The sequence below is a fragment of the Astyanax mexicanus genome, chromosome 8, assembly GCF_023375975.1.
Source record: "Astyanax mexicanus isolate ESR-SI-001 chromosome 8, AstMex3_surface, whole genome shotgun sequence".
Classification (NCBI taxonomy): domain Eukaryota; kingdom Metazoa; phylum Chordata; class Actinopteri; order Characiformes; family Acestrorhamphidae; genus Astyanax; species Astyanax mexicanus.
Window position 1 is genome coordinate 26,023,936 of NC_064415.1, and position 15,800 is coordinate 26,039,735.

The 15,800-nt window shown below is 38.3% G+C and overlaps 2 protein-coding genes across 51 annotated transcripts in view; one reads left to right on the plus strand and one right to left on the minus strand.

The window, feature by feature from the left end:
* The window catches only part of zanl (zonadhesin, like), a 42,920-nt gene extending 30,476 nt beyond the window's left edge, over positions 1–12,444 (plus strand). For all 50 annotated transcript variants that reach the window (XM_049482257.1, XM_049482256.1, XM_049482253.1 and 47 more), the window contains 20 exons: positions 66–242; positions 696–898; positions 1,446–1,590; positions 2,598–2,839; positions 2,990–3,154; positions 3,384–3,511; positions 4,250–4,521; positions 5,250–5,458; positions 5,793–5,937; positions 6,089–6,336; positions 6,460–6,589; positions 6,712–6,913; positions 8,017–8,178; positions 8,388–8,518; positions 9,799–10,001; positions 10,327–10,462; positions 10,676–10,819; positions 10,917–11,010; positions 11,591–11,649; positions 11,753–12,444. In XM_049482257.1, the coding sequence (XP_049338214.1) occupies positions 66–242; positions 696–898; positions 1,446–1,590; positions 2,598–2,839; positions 2,990–3,154; positions 3,384–3,511; positions 4,250–4,521; positions 5,250–5,458; positions 5,793–5,937; positions 6,089–6,336; positions 6,460–6,589; positions 6,712–6,913; positions 8,017–8,178; positions 8,388–8,518; positions 9,799–10,001; positions 10,327–10,462; positions 10,676–10,819; positions 10,917–11,010; positions 11,591–11,649; positions 11,753–11,826 (3,269 nt within the window). In that variant the 3' untranslated portion in view covers positions 11,827–12,444. The remainder of the gene's footprint in view (positions 1–65; positions 243–695; positions 899–1,445; positions 1,591–2,597; positions 2,840–2,989; positions 3,155–3,383; positions 3,512–4,249; positions 4,522–5,249; positions 5,459–5,792; positions 5,938–6,088; positions 6,337–6,459; positions 6,590–6,711; positions 6,914–8,016; positions 8,179–8,387; positions 8,519–9,798; positions 10,002–10,326; positions 10,463–10,675; positions 10,820–10,916; positions 11,011–11,590; positions 11,650–11,752) is intronic.
* trappc14 (trafficking protein particle complex subunit 14) overlaps positions 12,084–15,800 on the minus strand; it is a 30,806-nt gene continuing 27,089 nt past the window's right edge. Inside the window, exon 10 of the mRNA XM_007248132.4 lies at positions 12,084–15,749. Within this exon, the coding sequence (XP_007248194.3) occupies positions 15,596–15,749 (154 nt within the window). The 3' untranslated portion in view covers positions 12,084–15,595. The remainder of the gene's footprint in view (positions 15,750–15,800) is intronic.

A 15,800-nucleotide genomic window follows, 5' to 3' on the forward strand; every position in this document is an offset into this window, starting at 1 on the left:
GGTGCCTGGACTGGGAGTGTGCCATCTGTTTGTCCCTAAGACAGATTCTTCCTCTTTCCCCTCAGGAATCTTTAAGGAATGCCATAAATTTGTGTCGCCTGACCCATATTTTGAGAGCTGCGTGTTTGACCAGTGTGGCACAGATGGATCTGCCGTGGCACTCTGCCAGGCTATTGAGAGCTATGCTACCCTGTGTGCCCAAGCTGGGGTACCAATCAACTGGAGGAACAACACATTCTGTCGTAAGTTTCCAGTGTCATGCTGCTCACAGCAGCAGATCAGCAGTGTGTGTATTGTTGTGGAAAGCAAGGGTCAGTCACAAAGAGTAGCTGCTCTGTGGGAATTTACCCCCAGGACAAATGTATTTGATGACCCCTGCTTTTATCTTATTGAAGTCTGAACTTGCTGTGACATGGTAGATTTTTTTAAGGAGGCTATTAAGGGCTTCTTTGAAGAGGCCTGTAGTGCCTACAATTATGGTCATTTAGTAGTTTAACAATGGGTAAGAGCATTTTTTGGTAGGCATTTGTTCCTATTCATAGTATTAGCAGAATTCTTCTTCAGTTTTTTTCCTGCTTTTCCACACCTCTTCTTTTCTTTTTGCAGCCTAGATATTTATTATTTTTACTGCATTTGTTCTTACACCCTGTCTCTTCCTGTTTCTCTGTGTCCTACTGTGTCTCTTTGTCTCTCAGCCCTGAAATGTCCTGCTGGTAGTCACTATGAGCACTGTGGTACAGCATGCTCTCCGAGCTGTCAGGACCCAGGCGCGGCTGGCACGTGTACAGAGCCATGCGTGGAAGGCTGTGTGTGTGACACAGGACTGATACTCAGTGGAGACAAGTGTGTGCCCTTCAGTGAATGTGGATGTACAGACAAGAACAGCAACTACAGACCTGTACGTGAGCATTAATAAGTGTGATGTGGAATGTGTTTGTATTGTATTGTGTATTGTAAAAAAAAAAAAAAAAAAAAAAAAAAAAAAAAAAAAAAACACGGCTATAAAAAAGCCTCTCTGATGCTGGCTGTGTCCTTTTTACATACAAAGCAACAGTATGAGAGATTTTTTTTTTTTTTTTTCGAGCTGTTGGGCTCCCCCTGCAGTCAGGACACTAAAGGACACTTTGCACATGAACTTTATGAACAAGCCGGGAGATACAAAACCATCCATGAAGGTTTAATAAAGTTATATTAAAACTGTAAAAAAAACAGCTATAAAATTACTAAATTAAGTACCAATAATAGAGATGGTATTCTCCTTATTACAAGATAGTGGACCAAAAACATTTTAAAACTACTATTTTAAGGAAAAACAAGGGAATTCGGTTTGTTAATTTTTAAATATTTAGTTTTATGTGTACATACATGTCAAGCAGCTTTCATTTACATAATGTGTTAATGTGTGTGTGTGTGTGTGTGTGTGTGCGTGTGCGTGTGCTCTTCAGGTTGGAGATAGCTGGTTTACTAAGGACGACTGCTCTGAGAGATGTGTTTGCTCTCCTTTCAACAATGTGACATGTGAAGCATGGAGGTGCAGCCCTGCACAGGAGTGTAAAGTTCACGAGGGTCAGCTGGGCTGTGTGGATACAGGTATGAACTCCTTCAGTCAAAGTGAAATACATATTTCACTAACTACACCATCAATATTCTAATAGTCTGTATTCCAACAGCAAATTAATTGCAGGACGAACATGCCTTAAACCCCTCCTCCTAATCTATTGTCTATTGTTAAATAACATCTGTACCTAGTTCACATGTTCATGACAAGTGTTCACTGCCGTCTATTAGGGGTGTGCCATATCTTATCGTACACAATAATATCGCCAACATTTTTGAATATTGTGGATAATATTATACACTGAAATATCGTGCCATATCACCCACCCCTAATTATCACATCAGGGTACTACTAATTTCTCATTTCCCATGATATATCTACTAGAGACAGTTTGTCCAGTATTATTTCTTTTATGTAAGTTCTGGATATATGGAGATACATAGAGTGCATTATTATTATAATGACATTCTGGATAATTGACTTTTGTTACAAATCTGATAAAATTCTTGTATTTTTTTATCTTTGTTAGGGGTGTGCCATATCATATCGTATGCAATAAATAATAATTTTAATTTCATTGCAGTAGTGCATTTTTGAAATATATATATATATATATATATATATATATATATATATATACATATATATAATTCAGTGTTTTGTCATATCGCCAAAAGTATTGTTATCGCAAAAATAAATATATAATATATGATAAATATATCTGATATATGATATATGATAAATATATGATATTATTTTAGGGCCATATCGCTTACGCCTACTGTCTATAATTGTTATATTTGTCTGTCCCGGCTCCACTTATGGGAGTTGATGACTGGCTTCCTACTGCAATCAGAAGCCACCTGAACTCTAGTTCAAATTTCTGTGTCCTCCCCTTGCTTTAGTCTCCGCCAAATAATTTTATTGCTTTTGGTATGCCATCTGTTGTTTAAATAGTAATACATTATCTGAGTACCATGTTTTATTTACTTAGTAGTTTTATTTTTTAGCAAAAAACCTGTTGTATCTCTGTGTGTAGGAGTGGGTATTTGCCACATAGCGGGCGATCCTCATTACTACACCTTTGACGGCGTCATGCACACTTACATGGGTACATGTACCTACACACTGGTGGCCATCTGCGACGAGTCCATGGTGACTCCCTTTACCATCGTGGCTAAGAATGAGGAACGTGGCCTGCCCGAAGCCTCCTACGTCCGCTCTGTCACAGTCTACCTGCCTGGAGCTGTCATCACACTCAGCAAGAGCAAGAGAGTTCTGGTGAGAGTCGTTATGAATTAGATTGACCATACCATTGCTTTTTTAAAGGGCATGTACAACGTAATTATGCACAAGGTAAAATGTGTCTTTGCACAGTCATTTAGTTTTAGTTTTAGTCATCTGTATTTACACTTCTCTTTGCGTCTTTAGCTGGATGGACAAAGAATCCGGACCCCCATGGACATCCTTGCAGCCAATGCCCAGGTGTTTACCAGTGGAGTCAATACCGTGCTGTCCACTGACTTTGGCCTGATCGTCCAGTTTGATGGTGTTCACCACGTAGAGATCACTGTACCCGGAGACTACTTTAACAAGGTAAACGCTAATCTGATTGATGTTCCTCAAAGTACGCTTTTAACAGGGCTTTAGTGCAATATTTTTGTACTGACATGTTAATATGATGCATTCATAGAGATGAAAACAGCATAAATGTAAATTATATAGGTAGAAAAGGTAGTAGAAAGGAAAGCAGACAAAAGGAGACCTTTCTTTTCTTTCCGTTTTGTCTCATTCTCTTCCATTTCTCTTATTTCTTTCTTTGCAGGTGTGTGGAATGTGCGGTAACTACAATGGTAATTCCAGTGATGACAACTTGATGCCAAATGGAAACCCAGCTAAAGATGATATAGAGTTGGGTGACAGCTGGAAAGCAGAGGGTGACAGTGACCCAGGGTGAGTGCTCGACATTTCCTCACTACGGCACAATATAATGCTAAACAGTGCAGTTCAATACAGCACAGGACCAAAAAAATTGCAAAATAAAATATAAAACTAAAAATACTGTATACTGTTGGCAGTATAGTGAATATATGTTTATAATTTGTATGCCTTTTTTCCAAAATAAAAGCATAAGTAGGGGTAGTGTGCATTGAAACTAGCTGAGAACTTAACTGAGACCTGTGGGTAAAAATTTTGTAATTTATAGAGAAGCTGGAAGAATGCTGATATAAACACAAGCATTGAGTGTTTTTATTTTACATGGCCAGTAAGAGTAAGCTACATTTTAGTGATTATTGTAATTAGTAATATTAACCTTATGTTTAAGAGATTTAAAGGACATCAAATCCTGAGAATCAAAACCCTGCATTAGATATGCATCAACCCAAGGGAGAGAACAAAAAGCCAGACCCGCTGGTGGCTAGAAAGTGATTCATTATGTACGAGACAGATACATTTAAAGCAGTGTAAGGGAAATGGAGGTAGCAGCTGTACCACTGAACCCTTTGAAAAATAGGAAGTCTGTTTTTTATGTTGAGTTGAACACACAGTATTTAGCCTATGTAGGAAAAACAAGTCATTCTCTAATGAAGGCTGTATATGAGTTAAATGCAAAACTAACATTAGTTATTTGTTTAAATGGTTAAAAATGCCATTGTCAGTTTGGTCCATTTCTCATCATATTCCCCATAGATGCCAGCCAGACCTGCGTCCAGACGTCCATCCTAACTGCACAGCCGAGGAAGAGGAAGCAATTGCAGCTCAGTGCAGCAGTATCATCCTGTCAGATCGCTTCAAGCCCTGTCATTCACTCATTCCTCCTGAGCCCTTTTTGGGGAACTGCATCTATGATATGTGCGAATACAACGGCATGCAGTCCACACTGTGCGACAATGTAGAAGCTTACGCCCAGGCCTGCCAGAGCGCTGGAGTGACCATCAGCTGGAGAAACACCACTTTCTGCCGTGAGTGCATATTCTATATTCGAGCATAACAGAGTCTAGATGAGGGTGGAATCCTTTTCATTTACGCTAAAATTACAGATCAGAAACTAAATCCTTCGACAATCCACTTTCGTATTGTCTTTAACAAACCCAAACCTAAATAAAAATACATAGAGAAAAAATTTAGCCTAAAATAACAGCATCAAAATCATTTTGATTTTGGTAGAGCGTCCACAAACACTACTGGTTCTGTACATCTCAGATTGTCAACAAATGCATGTGTATAGATGTGTATAGAGGGATGTATTCAAAATCAAATTTTTGCATATTGCTGCTTTAAAGCAACATTTCTTGCTCCTATGCTTCCACTAGAGTCATGAAGTCATCATTCATGATTCGCACTTGAAGCCAAAACAAAAATACATGGATATGCAATCTGAGAGTGCACAAAACTAAATAATGTAGAATGACATAGTAAAATTGTCAGTAGAATAATATTGCTGGATCAAACACAAAAATGTATTTTCTTGTACACTTCACCAAAGTTACATAGTGCACCTAGCAGCGTACTGAGCCTGAAGTAGCTATGATAGTGGAGCTACTCTCCCTATTACAAGTCAGTGGAGCATCAGCATAATTTGAAGCTGTTATATTAAGCTATAAATGCTACATAATGTTGCTTTAATGCAGCACAAATGTATAATCTTCCAAAAACCTAACATAACAAATTTTTTTTCATTCTCCTTCAGCTCTTCCATGCCCTCCAAACAGCCACTATTCAGACTGCACGCCCCCCTGCCCTCCTACCTGTGCTGACCTCTTCCCCATCTTCTGCCCCCTGCCTCCCAACGGCTGTGTGGAAGGCTGCCAGTGCAATTCAGGCTTTGTTCTGAGTGATGGCAAATGTGTGCCACTTTCTAACTGTGGATGTGTGGGCAGTAACGGAGAGTACCATGATGTAAGTTAAGAGTCAAGCAAGCATCCAAATCTGAATGTTTGCAAAATTATTGTTTGTTGTTTGACCCATTTATTTATATTTTGTCCAAATTTAATGATGAATGAACCAATAAAAATACGCCAGAATGAGTTGCAAGTGTAGGAAGTAATTTTCCATATCCTGTAAAATTACCATTTTAGAGATAGAGGTTATTTTCTATGAATTTTGACTTTTTATTTGAGTACTAAATAATCTACAATTATTAACAGCATTGGATTTACTAATTATTTGTAGTGTAATGGAGATGATATTGGAGATGTGTTGTATCCGGTAGTAATGCTGGTGTGTGTTGCAGGTTGGAGATTCTTGGATAACAGAACACTGTGATCAGAAGTGCACGTGCACTCTGGGAGGAGTGCTGTCCTGTAAGGACTTTGAGTGCGGCTCCAGTTCCATCTGTGCCCTGGATAAAGATGGAGAACGCTTCTGCAGACCTGAGAGTGTGTTGTAGTCAAGCATATCCCTCCTCTCTCTGTCCCTGTCACGCTCTCTTTTTCTCTCTCTCTCTCTCTCTCCCTTTCACTCACTTTCTTAATTTTTTAAATTATATTTACATAAACAAATGCATTTTGTTCTCTATTGTGTTAATAGGTTTTGGCAAGTGTGCCATTTCTGGAGATCCACACTACCGCACCTTTGACACATTCAACCACCACTACCAGGGTGCATATACATATATTCTAGCCAGGGACCATAATCTGCCAAGTAACCTCACGCCCTTCAAAGTTAGGGGCAAGAATGCCCGCAAAGGAGGCAACAACCGCATTTCCTACCTGCATGAGGTCTATGTGGACGTGTATGACATCAATGTTCGCATTCTTCAGGCCAAGGTTCTGCTGGTATGTGAAAGCTCATTTTTTGGGCAGTACTGGTTAATATGCATGCTCCTGACTGAGCCATATGACTATAAATATATAAAAATATTAGTTATATGCTAAATATGTCCCCCTCTGTTTCTCCAGGTTGATGGTGAGCGGGTTTTCCCTCCTCTCAGCCCTAAACAGGGAATCAGAATCGCAATGAACTCCCGGTACCTGCAGGTCTCAACTGACTTTGGTCTTACAGTGCGCTTTGATGGCAACATGCAAGGAGGTAGGTGACTCTGGTTCCAGACAGATCAACCTAGTCACACCCAAACACTGCATACATGTAGACAGCAACGGACATGTCAGCCACGAACAGTCATCCTGAATCTCCTTTCTCTCTGTTTACAGAGATATTGCTTCCAAGCCCCTACAAGTCTTTTGTGGGTGGCCTGTGTGGAAACTTTGACGGTCGCACCAACAACGAGTACATGAAGCCTGACGGCACAATTGCCCGCCTCCTCGGCGAGTTTGGAGACAGCTGGAGAGTGACCGACAGACAAGCAGAGGGTCTCCAAGTCTCAGACCTGCCCAAACTTACCCGCTTGCACAGGTGAGTGAGTGGACTTTTAAAAGAGAAATTCAGTCTTACACAGAAAAACATTTCTTTTTTAAGAAATATCAAAAAATAGCTAATAGCTTGCAGCCCTTATTATATCCACATGATCTTCACATTCCGACGCTTCTAAAGATTAGATCAACTATAAGATAAACACAAAGACATTCATAAAAACAGGCATTATTTATAAGTTTCATCTTAAAATCCATGTATGCCGTTTTTCACCAAGATTTTGACATTTAACAGTGTAATTTTAAATAAAAGTTGCAAACAATTCTGCAACTTAAAAACACATCTTGAATCTGGATTTCTCCCGACGTAAAACTTAAGAAATCCTCAAATATAAAGTATGTAATAACATATATCATAAATGACAAAAGATGTATTTAAAAATGTATATTATTCAGTTAAACCCATGCAGGATGGCAAAATGAAAAAAAAAAAAACAGAATCAAACAAAGTAAAACTTCAATAAACAAAAACTAGAAACAGCAGAACTTTGGTAGACGACACACTACAATCTCCACATTTAATTGTGTAAATTAGACAATAATTTAATGATTCAGCTATAACTTTTATGAATCTAGCCCCCTAGTCTATAGATGGAAATGTAATCAACAACAAAAATTAATAGAACATGGTGCTCCATCCAATACTTTTTGGCCGGGTTTGCCAACATATCCAACATCCTAACCTCATTAATGCTCTTGTCACTAAATACAATCTAATCCTCACAGCAATGCTCCAATATCAAATAAAAATCTGTGCCTAATTAGTAGACAAAAGAGTATAAATCCTTTTTAATACCTTTGATTTTAAGAGAAACAATAAATGAGCAGGTATCTGAACATGTTTGTGCATATATTTTATTTATTTAAAAGAAAAAAACTGATGTCATAAATGCATGTAACCATGCTTTACACTGTACATGACACACCCACAATATACTGCATTGGTAGGTCTAAATAAATTATGTTGTTGTCTGTGAGTCATGCTTAACATTGTTTTTTCTCACATCCTTTCACTGCAGTCTCTGCCATTTATCATTTCTTTCTTCTACACCCACTCACTAACGCCTTTGTGTGCCTCTGTCTCAGGAGAGAGGTGGAGGAGGATCTGGACTCTGGCTTTGAGACAGAAGGCTGCTCAGCGGCTCAGCTGGCTGAGCTGAATGGGGAGAATCAGTGTGGAGCTCTCAGTAACCCTGACGGCCCCTTCGCTGCCTGTCACTCCGTCATCCAGCCTGATATGTACAAGGAGTGAGTATAGTGTTCTGTACTACTGTTATAAACACCACCGTTAGAACAAAGCTTCTAAGAACGTGGTCCATTTTAAATATACCACTACTCGCTTTCCTTTTAAGTGTTAGTATCTCCTTCAGTGTCTAAAAGGAGGAGTTTTTTTTGTCATTTATTTTTGGATGGGTGTATAAATTGCTCTAATAATGCAAATGTGTGTTTTTTTGCAGGGACTGTGTGTTTGATCTGTGTGCAGAGCAGGACAGTTCCACACTGCGCTGTGAGAACTATGCTGTGTATGCCCTGGCTTGTCAAGAGCAAGGAATTGTTTTAGGCCCTTGGAGACAACAACTGGGGTGTGGTACGTCGTACATGTACACACACAGACTTAAAAGAACATTTTAGGATGCACTGGAAATCCTGACCATCAAAACATTCCAGTGCCTTAAATAGATAAAAACAACACTTTTATTTGGTAAATAAACACTAAAACATTTAGATGACTGAGACCATATCACGTGGAACAGATTGTAAAAATTGCTTTGGCACTTTGGGACTGAGGCCGCTAATTTTTGCCGCCCTTAAGATTTCTGTTGTGTTTATTTGCATGTATTAAAGTGGAGACGTTACTTTCAGAACAGCCAGTCACTCTGTTCTGTTCTCCACTCTCTGACAGAGGTGGACAAGTAGACTCCATACACACACACACACACACTACATTTTCACTGCTGCTGTAGTCTTTCACACCAATTAATCAAGTGATACACGGACATCTGTAACTTCTGTTTCAACGCAAGTCATCCTCACTTTTTATGCTATTACACTTTAAAAAAGGAGTTATGGTGATAAGCCTACTCTCAGCTTGTCTAGAATTGCATGTGAAAAGCGTGTCTATTGGGGTAGCTCATATCATAATTATACATCGTGACTGTAGTAAGCATAAAAGTGAAAAACTAAACAGTTACATTCTTACATAACGCTGCTTTAAAGCAGCACTAGGTAGGATTTCCTTGATTTTTGATCTTTTTAAAGAAGTAAAATTACAGCTTGAAACTCACTGCAGCGCTGCATTGTGGTGTAGTAGGAGGAATAGCGGTGCTCTCGTGTCTGTGCCGGGTCTGTGCTCAAACCAGACTCTGTAAGTCTTCAGAGGCGGCCGCGACCAACTCTCGCGAGAACTGCGACCTGCTTTCCGACCTTTAGTTCTAACAGTTCTACAAGGCAGAACAGTTCTACACTGGCAGAAGCTGGAAAGAGACCGAATATGTCTGTGAAAACCAGAAAACGAGAAAGAAAAACTAATCCGCCTGAAACATTTATTACACTCTACAACTGTAGGGGGAGCCCAAAAGCACAAAATCTCAATCCTACCTAGTGGAGCTTTAAATGATCTGGGTTCAAATTTCGGTTGTGGCAAAAAGTTTCTGCGTCAACTTTTTGTCAGAATAATAATATACATAATTTTAATTTTCAGTTTTGGCATTCGGACAGGAATTCTCTCTGAAAAACTGTGAATCTCAATTAAACAAAATCTGCATCCTCAAATTTAGAGGCCTATGCAGATATTTCTATATACATTAACACACAGGCAACTTGATTACAATGATTTTAACACTTTACTCTGCATGTGTGTGTGTGTAGCTCTGACATGTAGTGCCAACAGCAGCTACACCACGTGTATGACCACATGTCCAGCATCTTGTGCGGACCTGGCAGCTCCCTCAGAGTGTGAGCAGACTACATGTGTGGAGGGATGTCAGTGCGCTCCAGGATTCGCCATGAGTGACACCTTATGCGTACCTTTCAGCCAGTGTGGATGCACCTACCTTGGACGCTACTACACTGTGAGTCTCCAGTTGTGTGAGACTGTGTGTGTGTTTGTGTGTGTGTGTGCATGTATTTGTACTCACAATAAATAAATAATCAGACATGATAATAAATATACTAATGTATATCTTTTGCTGTTTTTTACTTTTTGTCATGATTTAAATCTGTTAGTTGATTTTTTACATTTTGTCAAACTTTAATGATAATTGGACCAATAGAAATACACCAAAATGATTGGAATGAGATAATTGTACATTAGATTGAAAGCAAAACATTTGAATCTGTAATCTATAATAATCAGATTGTGTCTGATTTTGATTTCCATTTTTTTCATGCACACAGCTGAAGGAAACCTTTGTGACAGACGACTGTTCTCAGATCTGTGAATGTACTCCCACTGGTGCAGTTTGTGAGCCCAAAGGCTGCACTAACATAGAGGTCTGCACCATCTACGAGACCAGGCGTGACTGCTTTAAAGGTAATACATATTTCATATACCTAATACTAAGGCTGCACAATATGAGGGGGAAATATATATATATATATATTATATAGTGAACTCATAAATTTAGTTTGTAATGCTGCCTGTTGTCTAACCGCAGTAGTTTTATTGCATCTCTTGTAAAAAAAAAAAGTGGTCTGATGCTTCTCTCTCTCTCTCTCTCTCTCTCTCTCTCTCTCTCTCTCTCAGTGAGTCCGTGTCTGAGCTCACCCTGTGAGAATGGAGGTACATGTGCAGAATCATCAGATACTTCTTACACCTGCACATGTCCAGAGGGCTTTACAGGAACCAACTGTGAGATTGAGAAGATTGAACCTGAGAAAGGAGGTCTAGGTAATTTTCATTTCAGTGTTTAGTGTTTAAGGATCTAACTCAACAGTGAAAGTGTTTTGTTGACTGAAAGTTAATGTTGTTGCTTCTGTTTCAACAGATAAAACAACGATTATTCTGATTGGCGTGCTGGTACCGCTTGGCATCATCATTATTATCACCACAATTGTGTGCCTCTGCAAAAAATCATCCAGGTATGTCCAAAACTGCTAGTCAATACAATAATAAAATGTTTAAAGCATCTCCAGAGAATAGATAGACAACATTTTTTCATACTTTTGGGCCACAGACCTGGATTTACAAAGAAGCAAATGTGCTTCTACCAGAACTACCTTGTTTGGTCCAGACCTTTTGACCTTTCGTTTTCTATAAAAACGTATTTTTAAACGTTCCGTACGTGTGGACCGATCACAAGCAGTTGAGGCAGCTTATCGTCAAAAATTAAATACAGGGCAGAAAAAAAAAAAAGAGTGTTGTGTCGAAAAATCTGTATGGGTGTCACAGATTACGCTAAATCCTCTACTGTCTACTGTAACTATATTCACTGTTTAATTTCAGATCGGATTGTCGATAGAAAACTAAATCACTGTCTAGTTATTTAAACATTACCATACTGTATGAAGCTTCTATAATGCAACAAAATATATAATATTTCTGCATTCCAAAAAATCCATTCGATTATGAAAGTTGAGAGGGCCTTTTTAAATCATCAGTTGAATTCCAACTGTTGACTTTTTAAAGAATACAATTATAAATGTGGATTTTTCTCCTCAGGCAAAGGAAAAACAGTTATGACACTACAAGCAGTCACAGTCTACCACTGAAAAACAAAGGTATGTGCTGACTTTAAATACTAAAAGCATTTAAAACTGAAGTATTTCACAATTTAATCATTGATTATCAGTTCCTAATAATACCTAATATATTTCTCTACAGGTGTCCCCTATGAAAATTTGGATGGCTCAAGGAACAGTGTCAACAACACAGTTTTACAAGCCTCCAACTTCTGAAGCCGCAAGCCGTCCTGATTTAGACCTAATTTCAGTGTTTATTTATTGAATTTTGAAAGTAATGCTGTTAAAAATGAGCATGTGAACAAGAACAACTTATACATTTTACCATTTTGCAATCAAGGTTATATAACTTATTTGTAAACTTTCCTGTAATTTTTTCTTGTAAAGTTTCAGTTCTCTGTATATACCTTACACTAATGAAACAAAATTTATGTGGTTTCTTAAAAGGAAATATTCCAAAGGACGATGATAAATTAAGCCCAAATCCATTTATTCAGTTCTTTCAAGTGCAATAACCCAGCAGGAGATGAATACACGTTGGAAACACACTTTCACAAACTTTAAACACTTTTTTATGCTTTAAACACTTTAAATAACAGGGTTCATATATATCAAGCAAACCAAAACTCAAAAACAAGCCTAAATGTTTCTAACAAACATATGAGACCTGCAATTGAATCACTTTTAACATTCCTTTTTCCTTTTCCAGAAACAATAAGTTACAACAATTGAAATAAAGTGCTTAGATGAAATAAAAAATGTTCAACAACATATAAAATGTTTCATTTTGATGCCTTTGACAAAGTGAAAATAGAATATAAAAAAATAAAATATCAGGTGTGTACAGAGCATGTTTTTGAAGTAGCACTATGCAAAGTCTGAAATAGCTGGACTAACAATCTTCTGGTTTGTTTTATTTCTAACTATTATGTTCTTGCAAATTTATTGTCAAGCAAATGTCTCAAAAACAAAACAGTAACAAACATGTCAAAATAAAGAGAACTCTTCTCATAAACAAGCTGCATTCAATGATAACACAAGTAAAATATGAGGAGTAAGAACTTAAATTGAACAAAGGTAAAATATCACAGTGCTGACAATGAAATAACAAGAGCATAATGTTACCATTGCATCCCTACTGTACCAGAGACGTGGCTTTACAATCACATTTTCCAGTGTTGGATTGTACAGGGTGTCGGTCACGTTGCACAGATTTGACGTTACCCACAATTCCATATTTCTTCTAGTTGCCAGATTTAGCTGTACAAAAACATTAGCCACATGTGCACACAAGCTTAAACCAGTAATGTACACACTGGTCATTTCCACTGAACATTCAAAGGGTCGGGGGAAAAAAAATTAAATGATTGCAATGCCTGTAATCAGATTATATCAGATCAGCGAAGAGGAATGTCAGAATTTGCTCCTCAGAGACTGCACTAGCATGAAAAGCTGGAATGATATCCAGATACCCAAATTCATCATCATTGTGGGACAAGGACATGCACACGCTGTTAGTGGAAGCTGCCCATTAATGAGGTCAGTTATCCAATAACATAAGTTAAGGAAGGATGTAAGATTGGGTAGACTGTCCTCAGGAAGTGTAATACATCATGTGCGGTCACAGTACAGTGATGGCAACTAAATCCCAGTTCTCCTTTTTGGGAGTGCAAAGCGTGCACTGATCCAGTATGACACAAAGCATAAAACAGCAGGGGGAACATAAATCAAAATGGCATCAGTCAACACAACGCCTACCAGGACCAACGAGAAGTGACTCAATCAGTTCGCTTGGAGGCGTCGGCTGGAGTATGTAAATGCCAAGCATTACGTACAAATCTGCCGGTACAAGCTGAAAAATGAAAGCATTAAAAAACTGAATTATACTGTAAATTAAATGCTAAATTGAATCAGAAACTACTGATGTGTATCGTGCGCATATTAAATTAGGCTGAGTTACATTAGGAGTTGTATTATTATTAAACACACTGTCCAACTCAGCAGGTCCTCAGTTCCCACACAAACACATGAATCCACAAAAAGATCATTTGGCCTTTAGAAGTGACTTTTTTTAATAACCAGTAAATGGCAGTCATCACTTCATCATTAAGAAGAAAGTGGAAACAGGTGCTCTACACAATCAGAATCAGCTGTCTGCATTTCATGGTAAAACAACAACACTACAGTCACCAGCTTATACAGCTCTGAAAAAAACTAAACAAAGAGACCACTTAAAAACTATGAGTTTCTCTGATTTAACCAAATGAAGAACCTCTGGAATATAATCAAGAGGAAGATGGATGATCACAAGCCATCAAACCAAGCTCAACTGCTTGAAATTATCTAAAAAGCAGTGTGTTAGACTGGTGGAGGAGAACATGCCAAGTTGCATGAAAACTGTGATAAAAAAACAGGGTTATTCCACCAAATATTGATTTCTGAACTCTTATAGCTTTATGAATATGAACTTGTTTTCTTTGCATTATTTGAGGTCTGAAAGCTCTGCATCTTTTTTGTTATTTCAGTTATTTCATTTCTTATTTTCTTTTACTTTAACATATACCTATAAATAGCAAAATCAGAGAAACTGATTCAGAAACTGAAGTGGTCTCTTTTTTTTCAAGGCTGTATATAAAAACAATAGGAATGTCTGGACCAAATTGAAATGACTCAATAGGAGGAAATAAAAAAATAAAAAAAAACAGAAATTACATTAAAAGTCAAGGAATGTCAATGCTTATTTTGAGGTTTGAAACAAAATAATGAACAAAACATATTAGGAAGGCTTCAAGAGCATCCAAAAATAAAGAAATAAATACATTTACATTCTAAAATAATTCAAGGATTGTAAGTATGCACTGGAGGAAATCAGTAGAAGAGCACAAAATAATAACTGTAATACAGAACAGTCAGTAAAATACACCGACCCACGCAAACATCATAAACCATAAACATACTCTCAGACAGGGTAACCTGTTCATTCCTCATGACCCCGTGACCCTCAGGACTCTAACGTCTATCTTTGCATACAGTTCAGTGTATGCGCATTTAGCTTTGATAAACTGAACGTTTTAATCAGAACTTAAATCAATAAATTATTCATCCCAGTGACTGAACTACTTCCAACATGTGGATTACAAACTGTGTGTGTGTCTGTGTGTGTGTGTGTGTGTGTGTGGTAATAGCTTTCAATAGAAGTCAGTGTAAGACTATTTCAAGTCATTTTGGACTATTCCATAAAAATAGTCCATATAGTATTGTGTTCCATGACTTTTGCCATGATATCCCATAGAAGATAAAGAACACTGCACTGACTGCTGTGTCTGGAGCCTCTTGTATGGAGTGTGGATGTGTTTTCTGCTAGCACTGCTTGTCTGTACGTACGTCACAAATCATTACCACCCACTGCACTGTCCACTGTGGGTGGTAGTACCTTCTGTGAGCAATTCCCAGTAACACACGTGACACTGTGGATGGAGGAATGATAGATGTCTGCACTTAACTTCAGAAATGTCCCATATTTTACATCTGGCACCCACATTTTCAGGGCTCACTTTCCTTTTTTTTTAATTCCTGCCACTTTCCCATGAGCACGTTTTGTGTGTGCGAGCGTGTGTGTGTCTGTCTGTGAGAGACATTTCATTTCATATGTCTGTCAGAAATCAGTGAAAACAGAATAGCTGCAGGCATTTGCTCGTACATGAAATGCTGGACCCTAATTCACAGCATGTAAACAAGTCATGAATACAGAGACAAAATAAAAACAGATTCTTAAACAAAGCAGAAACTGAAACAGCGCGTCTCTCCCCGACAATTCAAGTTTTATATCCGCAGTTTAATAAGACTGCTATTACAAAACATTTTAATATTCCAGTGTGAAACTTCCTCTTTCCCATTTCCTATTGGTGTTTTTATGTGTGCATATGTGTGTATAGCAGTGTGTGTGTGTGTGTGTGTGCGTGTGTGTAAGAATATGTTTGCATGTTTAGCTGTGTGACTCCAGTACCAGCACCTTGCACTCTCGCTTGGCGATCTTGTCGAGGGACAGAATGTTCCGGTCTGGAGGGAGGTAGAGTGGTCGACCCACTGGAGAGCCAACAGGAGGAGTGATCGCCCTGCGCTCCATAACACTGCCTGTCCTGTGATCCGGATAGAGAGAGGAGAAAGAGAGAAAGAAATAGAGAGAGAGA